Genomic DNA, 18871 nt, shown 5'->3' on the forward strand with positions numbered 1-18871 from the left:
GTGAATGTGTGTGTGTTGTCTGTATGCTACTGAGACCTTGAATTTCCCCTGGGGATCAATAAAGTATCTATCTATCTATCAATCTATCAATCCCACAGGTGCAGAGCTCAATGGATTAACATATGTCATCTAACAATAGCAGAATATAAAACATTTGTCTCCTGACACTGGGGAGGCAGGGACATCGGCTGGTTTCATACCGAATGGTTTGACACTTAATGCCATGTATTGTTTGTTCCCTTTAAGAACTTATATTTGATTGAAATTAATGTTATTACTGATTTCATACCTAAACCCAGATTTAGTTGTAATAAATATGTTAGGTGGTCACTACTAATGTTTGTGTGTTTTGTGAAAACTCTATGTCATAACTAAAAGAAATGAGTTGATTGTACTATTTAAGTGAAATATACAGTGCACTGATCATGTTAAGCAGAGACAACGATAAATGTTATGTTTTTGCAAGGCAGAGGAGGGGTCTAATAAAAATTCTGCCCATCAACCGTTCCTCCTGCTTCTCAGTCCACACAGAGACATGAATGACTCCATGCATCGTGCTGCTGTGACAAATAGGCTACTACATCAAATGGTGGGTGAACTTTCTGATAAACTTGTTGAAAAATTAAAATTCTGATGAAATAACCGAAAATTATCTTCAGTTTGACCAATAGTTAGCTAAATGTTTGTTTTAACTGGGAAAACTAAGGTAACATTAGCTTCGTTGTTAGCATGCTAGTAGTCTTTCGGACAGTTAGCTCATGGTAGCTACCTTCCAATGGGTGTGTATGGCAGATTATAACAATATCACATATGTTTTTGTGTAAATATACCTGTCTTGGTGCTACTTAGTTTAATTCAGACTTTATCATTGAAATTGGTGTTTCTGTCTGTAGACAGTCTTAGCTAACCATAGCAGCACATGTCGGTTAGCTTTTGGCTAATGTTAGCCGATGTCCATTCACTTATGTGTTGCATTCATAGGTGATATAGCAAACTTTTATTTCAACTGAGTAAATGAACATGAACTAAAAATTTGTTTTCTTGTGTTCTTTTTTATAGGTTCTTCGTCTTTTTTTTTATAGGTTCTTCATCTACAGTGGATGTGGAATATGTGGAGTGGAGTTTATGTGGATGTGGAGTTTAAATGTTGTTTGTTCATGATTTATCAATAATAAAAGGCATTCCTATACATTGTGATGAATTTCTCTTCAATTTTTAATAAAACAGTTAAATTAATACAGTAGCCTAATCTTAAAATAAAAAACAATAGGCCTTTCTACAGAACTTAGTTCATATTTTAATGAGTTTTTTAACATGCATTTTAACCTAGTTATTTTATACAACTGCAACATCTTAAACAATAAGTTAAGTGAACTAAAGATTTTTAGTAAAGACTACTAATGTAAGCTTAATTTGTCTACAGCATCAACATAAGGTTGTTAGTTGACACAACTAAACCTGTTTAGTTTTATGTTTTGTAAAAACTAGAATGGTTTAAGGCAATCGGTTTCCACACAATTTTCTAGTAATGACAACTAGTTCGGGTTTAGAGTGTAATGTGTGTGTGTAAACTCTTGGTTTTGCCAGCAGTATGACCAGCTAATTATATCACTTTTATGTTTAATAACTAATGCAAACTCTAAGTTTCTGAACTTTACTTTATGAGTGCATGTACAACACATCTTAAAATGTAGTGTGTGCAGACATGGACAGTATTTTAGTTAGATGTATTTGAACTTATTTGAGCCATATCTACTTACTTTAGCATATTTTGTAATTTGTATTTTGCAGGATTGGAAAAAAATCAAATGTAGTTTGTAACAAAATACTTTGAGGGATTGTATTTAGAGTATTTAAAAAAAAAAAAAAACTTATTTTTTTCTCAAATAAGCCAAAATTAAATCACTCAGTTAAGTATATAGCCTACAGTAGGCTATGCTTATCATGGTCCAGGAGCCAAAGGACAGAATCTTGGTAAACCTGGTTTTGCCTGCAGTTTCTTATTGCCTATAGGTTTCTCAATAAGAATAGGGAGGGTGTCTGATGATATCCCTTGGGCAATTCCCTATATTCAGTTGTAAAGTTAACCTACTGTAAATAACGATATGGATATGTCCATAAAAATGCCTTACCCTTATGGAAACAGCATGAAATGTAAACCCACTTTTCGTTCTTCTTGTAGTAGTAGCCTATGCCACATTGTGACCAACTTAAAAGTATTAGATCCATCTTTTCTCTTTTACGAGAACATTAGGACATGGATCCCATGACCTTGAGTACCTAATAGCTGATGCTCATTCTCACTACAGTACAGTATTAAAAACCACTTCATGGATTTGACATGACATGAGGATTTCTGTAAGGGACAACATCCGCCATGGTGTCCTTATGCGGAAATAATGGAGGAGACTGAGGCAAAGGCCTCTTTGATGCAAAGTTAATTCATTCTGTATATCGGGACACCTTACAGGATGTTATTCTGTTTATTCCCTATGTTGCCAGTCATGTATGTATGCAATAGGCATGCACTTATAGCATAAAAAGGGAAATGCAGTTCAGTTTAAGAGGCTGACCTGTTCAAGTTCAAGTTCAAGTACTACTTTCATATGGAAAATGAAATGTGTGTTTACATTGATATGGGACAGTGATTTTTTTTTTTACATTTATTTTTTTACCAGATCTATTTCATAGGAGCCCCAATATACAGAATTAATAGCCCCCTGCCAGCCAGTCAGACAATAGTATTTCTTGTCTCTTGGGGATACATTTCCAATAATATGCCTTACTGTATAGTTTCTTTTAAAAGTGCTACCATTGCCCAGTCACCCAGAACAGTGGTTCAATCAGTATGTTATTGTCAAACAGCTGCAAACACCAGAGAATAGACCGGAGATGTTTGCAGAGTATATATGCTTTATTGTGCAGAACGCCTGTAATCACATTTAGACATTGCTCATTGCATCTCATGGTAACCATTTGGACACTAATTGGTGTGTCTTACGTGGTATAGCACCACAGGAGTATTTTAACTAATTTTCAGCTTCGTACAGTACAAGTAGCCTACAGTACAGGAGAAACATAGGGAGCCAGGTTTGAATAGAGTCATGTATTCTCTCACCCTCCACCTTAAGCTGGTGAGTAGTGTGTGTTCTGGTGCTTAATGGCTGCCCTGCATCACCCAGGTGGGTAGGCTACTTAACATTGGTGGTGGTAAGTGAGGGTACCCCTTTACTGTTGAGGGTGCCTTGGTAACGTGTGCTACAGTATATAAATGCAAGTTGTTGTGGTTGTTATTGTTGTGTTGTTGTCCAGAAAATGTATGAAACAAAACTAAACAGTGAGCTAAGTAATTCTAAGGTTTAAATCTGCTCCCCATTCCAGGCTTTCAGAGCCCTTGCCTCTGGTTAGATCCATCACTGCCTTCTCAGAGTCCGATTATTTATGGTACAACACCATCTGGTGGATTTTCTCCAAATGAATCATGAATTAATTATGAAATATATATATAAAAAAAAAATGCATTTCTTTTTTATTAATGGAAACGCTGGTGTTGCTATCCAAAGTAAAGGTTTCCTACTTAGATACTCTGAGGTATTTATGAAACACAAAACACAACACAGACATTTTGTTAACTTATTAATGTTTATTATTAAATAAACTAGCATGACACAGCCTGGAGTATTAGGGACTATGTATATTCCAGTTTAAAAGAAACTGTATCCAAATAATTTACTTGTACTACATTTTACACACTTAAATATATTTGTAGTGCTTTGTGAATAAATTGAAGCCCTTTTATACAAAACTACATAACTAATCTTTATGCTTTGTTAGGTTTAACATCAAGTCTGATGAATAAAAATCCAGATGTCTTTTCAGCTCAGGGACAATACTAAATCACCCCGGCTGTTGCTAGTTCTCTGGATAAGAGCTTCACCTAAATTACGTATTTAATGTAAATACAGAATTTCATTGTCATGCTGTGGTGGGTGGAACCAAAGTTACTGCAAATGTTGTTAGAGAAAAGAAGAAAATGCTGGAAAGCAAAAGAGTTAAATTAGAACATTTATTTATTAAAAGTCAAATATTCAAAGTACCTTGCCTTATATGAACTTTCCACAGCCTGTTACTTACAGTAAATGCATTACTCTATGTACAGCTGGTCAGAAGCACAAACAGGTAACACAGAACTGAGTCCCTGCAAGGCCTTAGCAGATTCATAGGATTATGTCACGGGTCAACACCCCCTAGTCTTCTTGAGAAAAGAACAACATGTTCAACCAAACATTCTCGAAAATCCAAACTTAGCACAATACATTAAAAGTATTAATGAAAGACGCAACTCTGCAAAATAAATGTCATAAATAACATAGACATTCAGAATGTAAACAGCAAAAAATGAATGTAGTACTTATAACCGAAATGCTCATATCTCAAGCATTCCAATGCCACAATGTAAGGAGCATGATGTTTAGAAGCATACGCATTAGGCTATTTTAAAGGAAGCAGCAGAAACTTAATGTGCGCTAAGCTTGCTCACCAACTGATAACCATAGAGATAACCAGATAACTAGTGAGAATGAATCCCACTGTATACCCTTGGCAGTCACATAACTATAAAGTCAAATTACCGTATGCACAGTTTGAACTGCAATTGCAAACACTGAATGGAGACAGTTATCTAGAGACTTATCTAGAGAAGTTCAACACCTATTTTTCTTTCTCAAAAGCAAAAAAAAGTACAATGCTCATACTACTTGAATGCAATGGCATCTTTCTTTTAAAAGTCCAGTTGTTTTTTAATGCCGTTTTTATTGACTTGTAACGTTTCTGGCTACAAAACGGGCCGGTGGCAGCATAGATACACACTGATATACTGGTGAGCTTTTCTCTGGCAAAATAGATCAACACTAAACTCACACCAAACATCACAAGCTGTACAAAATAATACAACTGATAAGATTAACATGATGAATGGGCATACTAGTCTCTCTCTCTGTGTGTGTGTGTGTGTGTGTGTGTGTGTGTGTTACTGTAGGCGTAGATGTGTGTTGGTATGGTCGGGCATATGTATCATGTTTACATCTGAAGAGGTAATTAAACTCCAGCTTATGGACTGCAAACCATATGTAATCTAATCCTTTTGTTTGTCCAAAACTTTCCACATGGAAATAAAGTCAGTCACATGATCAGAATACCACAGAAGATTCATCCAGAAATCGACCTTGCCATCTCACCCATTCCTCTAAAGCTAAATGTAAAACCGTTCAAGTATCCTCGCAACTGCACATTAAATTGTTATTTGGCTACTGGTACAAAGATTGAGATATTTTATATACAGTACGATATGTTAAACCGCAGGTGCAGATGGGTTTACAAGGCCTAACCACAACGGAAACGATAAATACAAATTGTAGATATGGATATACATAAACACTTTTGTTTTTGACTGGTTGCGGACACCATCAACATCACCTTTCTCAGTACAAATATAGATTTCATCTCGGCCTTGTCTGAATAACACACCCACCCAGGCCCAGACATAAGACCCATCCATGAGGTTGCGAGAGTATTTTATTTCGACTTGAGTGACCGCAGCCAGACGAGTCTCTCCTCATTCCCCTCCTACGAGATATCAGTGCAGTTGCCATGATTGAGGTTACACAGAGGCTGTTGCCTGGACAAAGAGACAGTTTATGAGGACAAGGACTGGAAGAGAGGAATACTGCAGAAATGTGGGGGATACTACTTGGCCAGGAAAACGAGGAAAAATGGAAGAAATGAAAACAATATTGAGGCTACGTAAACCTTTTCTTGTTCATTCGTTGCAGTAGCCTTCCTTGAAGCCTAATGAACGTTAAATTGTACACACTGTTTGTAAACGTTACTTTAGTATTTGTTCCGTTTTAGATGTCGGACAGATAAGAGGAACATGCTGTTGCAAGGTACAGATGAGAGTTATTTTGACACAGCCGTTTCTGTAACTTTTCACTACACCTTCACGTTGTTTCGTCATGATGGAACATTACACGCTGGTTTCCCACACATCAATTAAGGATAGGCCTAGACTAAAAGAACATTTCAATGAAAATCTACATTGATTTTTTTTTTTGTGAGTAAGATTAGGCTTAATCCATGAACAGGAAACTCACCGTGAGTGTTTTACTTCATCTATTTCTGTATAGCTGAAAAGTTGCTCATTTGAACCCCCAAAGCTGGCAACCACCAAAGTAGTCTAGAGATGTTGACGTGTTAAAGGACGACGTTTAGTATTTTTGAGTATTTTCTTTTTTTGAACTTCCAACTGTCCATGTTACAATAATATATCTACTGCTTCAGTATAAAATCCTATCTTATAACAACGAAATAACAATTTCATTTAGTTCACTCAGAAGTACTTAATGCCACATGCCATTGGCTTCTGCACGGTCTTCCCAAACAGAAGTGAAATACGAAATGTTGGCTGTAATAATATTTTCACACTCTTGATCGCTTTTAACGAGCTGAAAGGCACCGGTTCAACCCTAATTATGCTTTGTATCTTTAAGATGATATAAGCTCATATAAAAGTAGACTGTACATATTTCAGCAATTTCATTTTCAATCCAACAAATTAGCTCTATTCACAAGATTAACATATACAGTACATTACAGCATCTGTGACAGCACTTGTTCTTGCTAAAGCACTTGCTATATACAATTCCCTGTGTCCCTAAAGTACAACCCCCACACATACACACATGTAAATATACACAATCATACACACGCTAACACACACACTCTCTCTCACACTTTCTCTCTCACATACACACCTGCACACAATTTCTAATTTGGTACCACTGAATGCACCGAGGAGTCACTTAATTGGAGTAATATGGGGCCCAGATTACGCACCATTATAACCCTTCAAAGCCATTCAGATGTAAAACTCTCTTAAATAATGGACAGCATCTTCAAGAGTGGTGTAAAAACAAACAAACAAACAAACAAACAAACAAACATACAATAAAGATACATTTCAACTGGGAATCACAGTCCTCAGAGAAGAAGAAAAAGCCACTTGGAAATCATACACGCCATTTAAAGTAACCCTAATTTTTGGGCAAACTAAAAACAATTAAAAAACAGTATAGTACACTAGCGAAAATAAAATACCATCATATGTCACATTTAAAGGCAGTTATGTTTCAGTCTTAGTTTTAGAAAAAAGCCTTAGAGAAACGTTGTGATGTGTCAAAATGAAGTGTGTGTGTGCGTGTGTGTGTGTGTGTCTGCGTACGCACTCTAAGCAAGTGTGTCTTTGGTACCACTGTTACCTGCGGCTAGTGTCGGTGTGGCGCAGGAAGTGGATGTTGTGTGGGCTGTCGGCCAGTTCAGGGTGCTGATCGACGGGCAGCGCGTAGAGCCCATCGTAGCCGCTGACCTTTCCCTCGGACAGCAGCTCCCGGCGCTCGGCGTCCGTCCAGGCTCTCGAGCCGCCGTCCCCTTCCTGGACGCGCCGCTGTTCCTTGAGCCACGCTGCCTGCACCGCCCGCTGCCGGGCGCTCTCCAGGAGACGGGCGCGCTCCTCGTCTGGCGTGGCGCCGTAGCGCACGTTGAAGCCCAGCGCGGCTTGCTGCAGCTGGATGTCGGCGAAGCGGCGCGTGCGCCCCGCCAGCACTGCGCTCATCTGGGAGACGGACACGTTGACGCCGTTCTCGAGAACGCGGGCACCGCCTTGTCCCGTCGACGACGTGCCAATCCCGCCGGCTCCCCCGACCACGCCCAGGTCGGCCTCCAGGGGCCCGGCCTTGGTGAAGTAGTGCGTGTCGCGGCCGTCCACTGTGAAGTGTACGCCGCTCAAGTGGACAGCGCCGTTGAGCACTGCTGCCATGCGCCGGCTGTCCTCGCTGGCCACGCCGATGATCTCCGTGGAGACCACTCCATCACGGACGGCAAACTTCACGCCCTTGCCGAAGATGGAGGAGAGGGCGGAGAAACGGGGGCGGCGGCCCTGACGACCCTTCAGCCTGCCATTGGCCGGGCTCATGGGGAGGCGGTCCAGGGAGATGAAGTTACGCAGGTGTTTCTGCAGCTCACATTGAATACCCAAAACCACCTAGGGAGAGAAAAAGTGTTTGTGTGTGTGTGTGTATGTGTGTGTGTGCGTGTGTGTGTGTGTGTGTGTGTGTGTGTAAGTGGGGGGGTGGGGGTAGTGTGAGAATGTGAGTGTGTGTGATATGAATAGGGGCATTAAAAATAGCTTTGGAAATGAGGTGTGTACAGCACACATGCATGCACTATAAACTAGCTGGTTTGCGGGATATGGATTGAGGCTTAAATCTCACACAGTATATACAGTCATAGAATATCAAATTTGCCAACATGTGTCACATTAACTGTTTATTGTTATTGTTTATTGCTACTATGAAAGATTAAGTAGCTTTGGATAAAGTATCTGCGAAGTAATAATTTGACATAACATTTGCAGAGAGTAGCATTTTATGCTTGGCTGTGTCTCCACCCACCTTGCTGGGATCCCACTCCCTTGTCCTTCTCTGGGTTGTCATCATCTCATATGTTTGTTCCATGCTGTCCACCTCTGGTTTAGGGAAACCAGGAACCACGTTGTGCAGCTGGAAGCCAAAGAGCTGCAGCCAGCTGCTCACATCTGCCAGGAAATGACATCACAAGAGTGAAGTAGTCAGGCATCAAAATATGATACAGTATAAATGTCAGGACTAAAGGGCCGTTCACACCAAGAACGATAACTATAACCATAACTATAAACAAATACACATAAACTCCCGATAACGACATGAATAACGATATCGTTGAGGATCACTTTCAGAGCGATTTTGAGAACGATGAAAAGCTAATAGCCAATCAGAACCCATCACATTTTAGCCATCACATTCATTTATACAAGGAGTGACTGCTTATCGTTGGTCAGTGTGGACGCTTTTATCATTATGGTTATGGTTACAGTTATCGTTACAGTTATTGTTCTTGGTGTGAATGGCCCTCAAGCCTATATTACTCTAATATTATGTATAGGTGAATTTATCTGTTCATCACTTTTACCTGCAATTTACATAATCATTAAAGTAAAGTAAAGACTAATAGCTTCTAATCCAACATTTTCATTATGTTAAGCAACAAACTTGAGGTTGTCACAAAATACTCAGAGGTATTGAGGGAAACGGAAGTCTGACCTGTGGTGAACCTGGTGACGTCCTGGAGTTTGCCCAGGGGGTAGTTATTGTTGAAGGCGTAGAGGTTAAAGGGTTTGGGCTCAATGCTCAGCTCCCTCCACAGCTGGTGGTTGGGTGTGGTCCAGCGTCCGGCCACCACGTCGTAGTCGCGGTGTCCCAGGTGCACAAGGCGCGACAGCGAGTCGTACAGTCCACCCTGGAAGCCCAGCACCAGCGGGAAAGTGGGGTTGGAGTCGTGGTAGATGTCGCCATACGGCGTGTAGCGCACCTCCTTGATCACGCGGCCGCGGCTACTGAAAACTGCCAGCGGCGTGCCGGCGTTGTCGCACGCCACGTAGAACTCCTCGCCACTGCTCATCTCCATGGCGATGAGGTGGCCCTGCAGGTCGTAGTAGAGCGAGGTGATCTGCGCACCCGTCAGGTTGTAGAGGTGCGTGACACGTGTGGGCTCCATGAGGTCAGCGTAGAAGAACTGCAGCTGCTGACCGTCGCTGGTGCGCTGCGCCACGCGCCGCCCGAGTCCGTCATAGCGGAAGGAGACGCTGCGCTGCGTGTCGCGGTCCAGAGCGCGTCTTAGCAGGCCATTGGAGCCGTAGTCGAAGAGCACGGAGCCGCGCTGGCGCAGGAAGCCGTCTTCGTCCACGCGGTACTGGATCTCGCCCAGGCGCGTGATGCGGTCGCGCAGGTCGTAGCGCAGCGGCGTCAGGCGTGCGCTGTTGCCGTGGCTCAGAAGGTTGATGTTGCCGTTGAGGTCATAGCTGTAGCGCCACTGGGGCCGTTCGTTCACAGACACCTACGGTCAGGAGACAGACACCAACGTTTACTTAGATCTGACTGTCATCCTCAAGGAGGTTGTGTTGTCAGCACAGTTTGTTTGCTTCATTGCCTGTGTGTAGGATAACACAAGAGCTACCAGATTTTCAAATAAGTGAAAAAGAACCTGTTAAACTTTGGAGAGTATCTAAATCTCTAGGAAGAAACAAATTAATCCACAAATTCTGTTTCACCTCAGCGAGTATAAGGGATGTGGTATCTGGCTTTGACTGAACTCTCAGAGCTCAGTCAGTTTTTTCCATGCATTTAAAATCACCTAACAAGAGCTTACAGTATGTAAAAGAGTGAATGGGAACATGTGTGTGTATGTCTGTGTGACACTGAGTGTATGTATTTCAGTGTGGGTATATTTACATACATATGTGTATGTATGGGAGTATATTGTAGGGATACAGGGAATTGTAAATGGCCAATACCTCAGCTAGAAGACAGCAGACAGATAGTTTTCACAGATCAAGAGAGAGGGAAGAGAAAGAGAACAGAGAGAGGGGAACCGAGAGACAGTGGACAGTGTTGGGTTCTTTACCGCCTGAAGCTGCCCGTCCGCGTCGTACTCGTAAGAGTAGCGTGTGATATTGCTGTCCACTCCGATGCGGATGTCGCACACGGTGACGCGGCCCATGCTGTCGTACTGGATGGTCATCCAGTAGGATATGGCCTTCAGAATCTCGTACTGCACCTCGATGACCAGTCCGTTGGCGTTGGAGATCTTGGTGTGCTTCATGGCGTGGGTGGTGATCACCTGGTTCAGGTCGTAGTTGATGACGCTGAACTTGCCAAACTGCTCGATGCGGCCGGACACGTCCACGTAGCGGTACAGGTCGATGGGCAGCGGCGTCTCGTTGATCATGGCCTGCATGCTGGTGACCCGGAAGTTGTTGTAGCTGTAGTCGAACCGAGCGTTCACCAGCCCCTCCTCACTGAATCTGAAAATCTGCCTTCCAACCAGTGGGCCTGCAGCAAAGAACAATACCACACTGTGTCATCAAAACAAATCTGTGTTAGCAAAACATCACCTTAATGTCATACCAATACTGCATGGACTTAACATAAAGTTTGTGCTAAGGAGAGTTACCTTTCTGTTTATGACAGATGTAGAGTTACTGTTTCTAACAGATAGAGAGACACCTGTCTGTATAAAGAATGGAGTTACCTGTCTATTTATAATGAAGAGAGAGAAACCTGACTGTTTATTCACTAGTTTGCCCGTCGGTATGATTGCTATGTTGAGCATATAAGCTAAGCGCGTGTTTGGCATGGTAGCTGGCCGTAGTCCTGGAATGCCTGAAGCGGAGATCGCGATAGAGCGATGGCCGATTGCACCCACTGTGTAAGGAGGATGCGTAACTGGGCTATCAGTGAAATGGAGGAGTAGGGGGAGGAGGAGGGATAATTTTGCGAGCGCCGCAGCGTGTGACGTATGGATAAGGAGTCCGGCTTAAATATCCTGGCGGCAGAAGACAGGTGAATTAATTGCTGTCAATCATCCCTAAGGGCTCCTCCCGAACTATATTTAGAAAACATCATTTATGACTAGAGAGATACCTGTGTGTGTATAAAGACTTAAGTTACCTGTCTGTTTTTAACAGATGGAGAGTTACCTGTCTGTTTATTATTACAAGAGATATACCTGTGTGTGTATAAAGACTGGAGTTACCTGTCTGTTTACAGTATAATAAATACCGGTGTTTCCCATACATTGACTTATTTGTGGCGGCCCACCACAATATCAACATTGACCACCACAAAATGATTTTCTATGTTGTACTATTTAAATTGAATGAAATCCTTTCATTGTATAGCTATGTGCACCTTAGTGCAGTCTCTCCTTGTCTGACTGTCTCTCAACGAACCTGCATGCATGTTTAAAGAAAACATTAACAATTGTTGTTGGCATCATAACCACGCTGCATGCTGATTTGTACAAAACTGTTCCATTCAAGTTAACTCTGCATCCCCCCCCCCCATCTATCACCTACCACCACAAATATAATTAAATTCTGAATACAGAGACACCTGTGCGTATATAGACTGGAGTTACCTATCAGTTTATAATGAATACAGCAGAGACACCTGTGTGTATAAAGACTGGAGTTACCTGTCTGTTTATAGCGGATGGAGCAGATGAAGCCGTCCTGCATCAGGTGGATGGTCTTTATGGCGCCGGCCGCCTCGTCATAGGTGAAGGTGACCAGCGTGGAGTCGTACAGCACCTCGGCCAGGTGGGACATGCGGTTGTACCTGTAGATCGTGCGTCGGCCTGTGCCCAGGTGAAGTGTCTGCAGGAGGCGACCGTCATGGGCGTAGTCCTGGATGAGGGCGGAGGAGGGGGTGTCCGGCGGGGTGTAGGTGTTCCGGTAGTAGGCCACGGACAGTGTGGACTGAAGGCTGTGCCGCACCATGCTGGGCATGGTGACCGAGAGCAGGTAGTCTGTCTGGTCGTATTCAAACGTGTAGCGCCTCTGGCTGTGCAGTAGCAACATCACCGACTGGGAAACACACACACACACACACACACACACACACACACACACACACGCAAGAAACAAAGAGAGGGAGTGAGAGAAATGAACAAGCAATAGTAGAATTGGCTGTCAAATCTTGTACTGTAATGGAATGCCATGTGTAAAAAAATATAGGTACAAAGACATAGAAGCCAAACTGGCCTATTTCACTATTTTCAAAAAGAATGTTATATGTAAGAATAATACTATTTGTCTTTGACATAAAAATGCAGAAGATAGAAATTTAAGACATATATCTAAAACTTTTGTACAGTACTGTCTATGGTCCAAAGGACTATTGCATCAAAGGACTAATGTATGTTATGTTTACTGGATCAATGTATGTATGTGTAATGGATTAATGTAGATATGTTTGATGTTCACCTTCTCCAGGTAAGTGTAGCTCCAGCTCTTGCCGTTGGTCCAGGTTCTGGAGATGAGTTTTCCGCTGTCGTAGTCTCGTTTCTCGGTCCAGTTGCCCCGTTGTATGCTGCTGACCAGTCCGGCTGGAGAGTAGGACACGTTCACCTCGTTGTATTTGCTTGGGGACCAGAGCACGGGCCGACCCAGCTGGTCATACTGAACCCGGAGGGTAAACTTGCGGTGGTCGTCGTAAATCTTGCCAACACGCGTGGCTTGGTTGAAGTCGATGGACAACACGTTTCTGTTGTGAGCCTGATGTGGCATAAATAGATGCAATAGACACAAATGACATCAACAGATGCTGATAAGAAGCCATTACAGCAACATGATCAAAATAAACTAGTGGAGTGGCATCTTGCAACAGCACTGACATGATTGTAGTTCTACATCAGGGCATTAGGGGGCAGCAAAGCCTTGGGGCAGGGTGACATGACTCCTGAATTCTACCAAATGCCGTCTGCGTTGTTGTTGCCTGTTGAAACTTCAATCTTCACAGGCAGCAGAACATTATTCAATGACATACTACATGAAGTATATCTTAGCTTCCTCATAGAAGTGATGACAGCAACTAGGCCAATTTAATGGTTACTGTCATCACATTGCAAAAACGCCTTTTCTAAGCAGTGCAGTGCACCTCACTGTGCCTCCATGAGTCTGGCAATATTTCTAATTTGAAAAAAAGTTAGTTAGCTCGCAAGCTCTTCCCTGCTGCTTTGATGGATGCGCTATCAGGCATAGCCAGAAGATAAACACCAATGCGTTGCCGTAGTTACCCGCAGGCGGCGTTCGTAGGCCGTGTAGTTGCCCTTGGCCTGCTCGCGTCTCTGGCGCCACTCTATCAGGCTGTGGCTGTGCTCCCCGGGCAGTGTGATGTTACAGCGGCCGACGGTCGGGTGGACGATGCCCGCCGATGCCCCTGAGGCCGAGTCAGACGGAACGTGGGGTTCCGTGGTCAGAGTCACCTCCATCCCGCTGGAGAACGTCACCCAGAGAGAACCGTCGGAGCTGATGCGGTAGATATTCTGAGCGTGAGCTGCAAAAAGAGGTGGAAAATCTGCAAAATTAGATTACACTTCAGCCCATTTTTTTTTATTTTTTTTAATCAACAGAAAATTGTCAGAATATTAATTTTGTTTATATAATGACTAATGTATTAGTCTGTTTTTTTTTCATGTATCCAAGCAGATAAAAAGCTCCAGATGTTAATTTTTTTACCATTTACCATGATAACATAGTAATTAAGACCACCGGACAAAACAGAGGACTTTGATTACCACAAAGGTTCAGGTGCTTTGTCTTAACACACACACACACACACACACACACACACCCTGACCATTCATCTCAGTTGATAAAGATAAAAGCTACAGATGTTACATTTCTCTAGCCTGGAAGCCCAAATTGACCCCGCCCACAACATTTGAGGTCTGGGTACGTCAGGGTTAGTTACATTTCAAACTTTTTCACTTGGCTTTTCACACACACTATGGGACACCATTATGTAAACATCATAAACAACTATGCTGTGTTTTATACTGTGAGGCTGTTGGGCAGCACAGATCACTTTTACTAACAGAGGGATTACAGTGTTCTTTCTTAACTTTTTTGGGCACACACAAACCTTGACGAAGCATGTATATGGTATTGGCCGCAGAGTAGTTGGTTGCAGTGATGAAGTTTTCGCCGCTTGATGTGTCAGCCTCCACCTTGACCGACTTCTCCATGTTACCATGGAAACTACTGACCTCACCCGTTGGCAAGGTGACATTGATGAGGTGGCCTTCACTGTTATACCTATCCAAGGACATAGATTCAGTTATGACAAACTCAGTGCAAAAATATCACACTTGATAGCCAGGCATCTCACTAAAGAAGAACAAAAGACAAAAAAACAAAAGACAAAAACAAAAATACAACACTAGGGATACCCACACTTGGCCTGCTTTAGTAATTTAGTAGTTTACTAATCATGAAGACCCAGCCTTTGTTTAGAGTCAGTCAGTCATAAAATTGGGTAGAGAACACTTAACTTGCCTAAATAGGTGAGCAGCTCCTATGCTAACTATGGTGAGTTAAAAGGTCTGGTGTGCATTTTAAGAATTCAAAGAACTTTTATCTTACTCATATCCATCTAAAGATGATCTTAGCAGTAGCACTGTGAGGCTTTTGGAAAACCAGCCGCAGAACAGCAACAGAGCTCCTCTTACGGCCTCTCAGGGCTCTCCATCCTGGGACCCTTTAGAAGGACTGTCCATCAATCTAGGAGGCGCTATTGTGTCTGAGCAGTTTGAAGTATTTCATTAAACAAATCTCAGTTTAGTTTGAATAAACAGCTGCACTTCTTCGGTTAAGGACTTCCTGCTTTTGACTCTTTTTGCCACCAGGGGGCAGGAGTGCCACATGTGAATGCCTGTGTCCCTGCAAAAAAAGGGAGTGGAGCTAGTCTTTGCTAAACCAACTGTGCCTGTGGTGAAGCTAGAGCTACAGCGGGAGTGAAAGGTGCTTTTGAGAGCGCCCAGCCGCAGCAAGGGTTGAAGCACGGATCAAACCCAAGGCAGACGCCTGACATTTTAGGCCAGTTCAGAACCGCAGGCTTATGGCCACGACGGACAGCTTTCAAGCATCCACTCTCAAGCATCCACTCTCTGCCAGTACACACACACACACACACACACACACACACACAGAGAGAAACACACATACATACAAACACACACACACACACACACACACACATACATACAAACACACACACACACACACACACACACACACACACACACACACACACACACACACACACACACACACACACACACACAAACACACACACACACACACGCCCCCCACAAACTTGAGCTCACACACACATGGGACACAGAACCAATTGATATATTGATTTGCACCCACAGGACATTCAACAGTGAGTTATTTCATTCCATTTACCACCAATCTGAGTTTATTAATCAGCCAATAAAAACCAGAAGGGGAAGAGAGTGTAGTGACCTGTTGACTAACATGCTCACACGCTCATAGAATCAGGCATTTTAGCTCAGCCAGCATGCTCTAGTAACAGTAAAGACATTATGAAAGAAACCTTTCTTAACAACGATTACAAGTCACTACATGTGGAGTGTATAAATATGTTATATATTTTTTTTTCTAAATGGACTGTTTTAAAAATGATTTGATAATTGTGAGCAAAGGTGAGTGTGAATCAGATGTACTTGTAATTACATAAGAGCGCATTTAGCCACTTAAAGCACATCACTCAGACAAAGACTCGGACAAGGTGACACGGATGAAGAAGAATCTGCTTCAAAGAAAGAAAGAAAGAGAGGGAGAGAAAGAGAGGGAGGGAAAGAGAGGGAGGGAAAGAGAGCGAGAAAGACAGAGGACAGGCGATGGTGTGAAGAGAGAGCGAAACCAAGCGGATACACTCAAGAGGAGGCTGAGAGAGGACATGACAGAAACACACACACACACACACAAAGTGGGGCAGATAACGCACTCCACTCGGACCTGTCAATCACACGGAGACACGCTGACCCCTCGCCAAGATGCTGACACTAACATGAATGGAGCAGAAGGCAACAAGGCAGGAGGAATGAATGGAGGAGTTTAAGAGCGAGGAGAGGGAGGAGAGAGACAATAACAAAGAGCTGACAAAACAGAGATGCAATAAGCCAGAGAGAAAGAGAGAGAGAGAGAGAGAAAAGAGAGTGGCCGTGGGAGAGAGATACAGAGAAAGAAAGTGGAAGTCAAAGAGAGAGGGAAAAAAGAGGAGAGGAAGAGAGGACAGCCTCAATAAGTGAGAAAAAGAAAGAGCTAGAAAGAGAGGGGGAGGGAGAGAAAGAGAAGTGGGCTCAGGTGAAGAAAAGCGAAGAGCCAGCCAATCACTTACTCGTACACCGTTGTCCAGGCATTCTCGTTGCTCACGGTGGCGAGGAGGCCGGTGTTGCCGTAGTAACTGATCTGGGCCAGGTCGTGGGCCAGCGCCGAGACGCGCTTGAGTGTGGAGCCCGTGCTGCTGAGCGTCAGCCAGTACACCTGCCCGCCGGGCACCAGCAGCCAGAGGGGGACGCCGTTGGCGTCGCGCCGCACGTGGACCGCGCCCCCGTCGCTGGACGCCACCGCCGCCAGGTGGCCCTCGGGCGTGTAGGTGAAGTTGTACAGGTAGTCGCCGGTGATCAGGCTGCGCGTGTGCAGGTGCGTGCCGTTGGCGCTGAACAGGTAGAGCTCCTGGTCCACCACCGAGCTGATCTCGTACTGCCGCTGCCGGTTGAGGCGCGGCCGGTTGCTGGAGATGGCGCGGATGCGCACGTTGCCCAGGTCGGCGATGTAGAGCGTGCCGTTGGGGGAGACGGCCAGGGCGGACGGCGACTTCAGCTTGGCGTCACGGGCGTAGCCGCCATCACCTAGAAATATCACAGAGGAGACGACAACATGAAATAAATCAACAAAGCATTTTTTATTCGCATTTATTTTATTCTAACTTTGGCCAGTCTAGGGGTAAAGCGGGGAAAGGGGTAAAGCTACAACTGTCTACAACTGACAATTTAGACAAGTCCTAGTCTAAATGAGAACTTAAATAAAGATCTCCGCTGCAAAATAACTCTCAGTCTAGGACACAGCTTTAATCCATAACCGGGAAACTGGCTCTTAGAGTTTCCTGCTTCCCTGGATCTTTGTGTTCTTGGAGAGGTGATTTAGGTATTTAAATAGCTCATGATTTATTATTTTGGGACATTGGGGTATTGGCAGTCGCACTGCAGCTCATATTCTGCACAAACAATGACAAAGGGGAGTGTTAGGGTGGGCCACACACAGGTGCAGGTTAACATGGGCCATGTGGTCTACATCATACACCATAAAGCGTAGATTTACTCCTAATGGCTAATGTGGAAAACAATTATGAGCTTCGTGGTCAATGTGCAGCCTGTGGATATAGTATATATGAGGGCATCACAGATAGAAAAAAAAAACTCATTATGGGGGTTATGGGACAACCGGGGATTGTGTGAGCACGCCCAGCATGACTCACCAGAGAAACAGTCACAGCTGGGGTCAATCTTGCAGTCGCACTCGCTGGGCGTGCCGGCGATGATGGAAATCTCGCCGTTGGTGGTGACCTGCTGCACGCGGCTGGTCTTCCGCTCGTCCGTCTCGGCGATGAACAGGGTCCCCTGGTGCGACACGGCGATTGCCTTGGCGCCCTCCAGAGCCGAGTGGACGGCCGCCTTGCTCACCAGCAGCAGGTGGTCGACGCCCGGGACCTGGCAGTGGATGGGTCGCCCGGCAACCACCCTCACCTGGTTGGACTCGGTCACCTGCAGGACAATGTTGTTGTCGAGGATGTAGAGGGAGTTGTCCAGCGGGCTGACGGACAGATCCGTGGGCCACTCGAGTCGCACCTATAAGATAGATGGCATACAAGTTAGTAGTGTATAGAAGCATTATATTTACATAACAGTTACGTTTTGTCAGAGCTTTCACAGCCTACAATGTCTCAGTATAGAATGAATACTCCATTCAAAGTTATAGTAGTGCAAATGTCGAATGGCCTTTTACACTCTGTTGTTTATGACTACAGAAAGACTAAACCTATTAAGGACTGTTTGCTTTCCTGCATGTAAATCTTTAAACTCCTTCTAGTGTCATCTGACTGACAGAGATAGTATACAACGCATGTCGATTCCAAAAAAATCGATTTGCTTTTTTCAATTTGTTGAGTGCTCTCGTGTGTACTTAAGTTCTATCCCTTTGAAGTGGACCAGACATCCTTCTCTCCTCCACCATTAGCTGCCTGCCTTCCTTGGTGGGGCAGGTGCTAACAACAGTCTGCCGTAACAGGCAGCAAGCCTGGGTCCGGTCTGGCTCAAAAGTGTCTCTTCCTCTGGCTTCTTCCAGGTTAAG

The 18871-nt window shown here is 43.8% G+C and overlaps 1 protein-coding gene and 1 long non-coding RNA gene across 2 annotated transcripts in view; one reads left to right on the forward strand and one right to left on the reverse strand.

Moving 5' to 3' along the window:
- The first annotated feature begins 295 nt into the window (after window positions 1–295).
- On the forward strand, window positions 296–1189 carry LOC121709559. Its single transcript, XR_006031982.1, has 2 exons — window positions 296–589; window positions 1060–1189. It is a non-coding gene; the product is annotated as an uncharacterized LOC121709559 (long non-coding RNA).
- A 4969-nt stretch (window positions 1190–6158) lies between these two features.
- Window positions 6159–18871, reverse strand: part of tenm1 (teneurin transmembrane protein 1) — a 173947-nt gene continuing 161234 nt past the window's right edge. The window contains exons 25-34 of the mRNA XM_042093027.1: window positions 18000–18369; window positions 16860–17373; window positions 14577–14749; window positions 13729–13988; window positions 12917–13207; window positions 12127–12517; window positions 10555–10982; window positions 9195–9987; window positions 8508–8650; window positions 6159–8098 (exon numbers count right to left, since the gene is read on the reverse strand). Of these exons, the coding sequence (XP_041948961.1) occupies window positions 7313–8098; window positions 8508–8650; window positions 9195–9987; window positions 10555–10982; window positions 12127–12517; window positions 12917–13207; window positions 13729–13988; window positions 14577–14749; window positions 16860–17373; window positions 18000–18369 (4149 nt within the window). The 3' untranslated portion in view covers window positions 6159–7312. The remainder of the gene's footprint in view (window positions 8099–8507; window positions 8651–9194; window positions 9988–10554; window positions 10983–12126; window positions 12518–12916; window positions 13208–13728; window positions 13989–14576; window positions 14750–16859; window positions 17374–17999; window positions 18370–18871) is intronic.

Source organism: Alosa sapidissima, chromosome 5 (genome assembly GCF_018492685.1).
Source record: "Alosa sapidissima isolate fAloSap1 chromosome 5, fAloSap1.pri, whole genome shotgun sequence".
In the NCBI taxonomy this organism is placed as follows: domain Eukaryota; kingdom Metazoa; phylum Chordata; class Actinopteri; order Clupeiformes; family Clupeidae; genus Alosa; species Alosa sapidissima.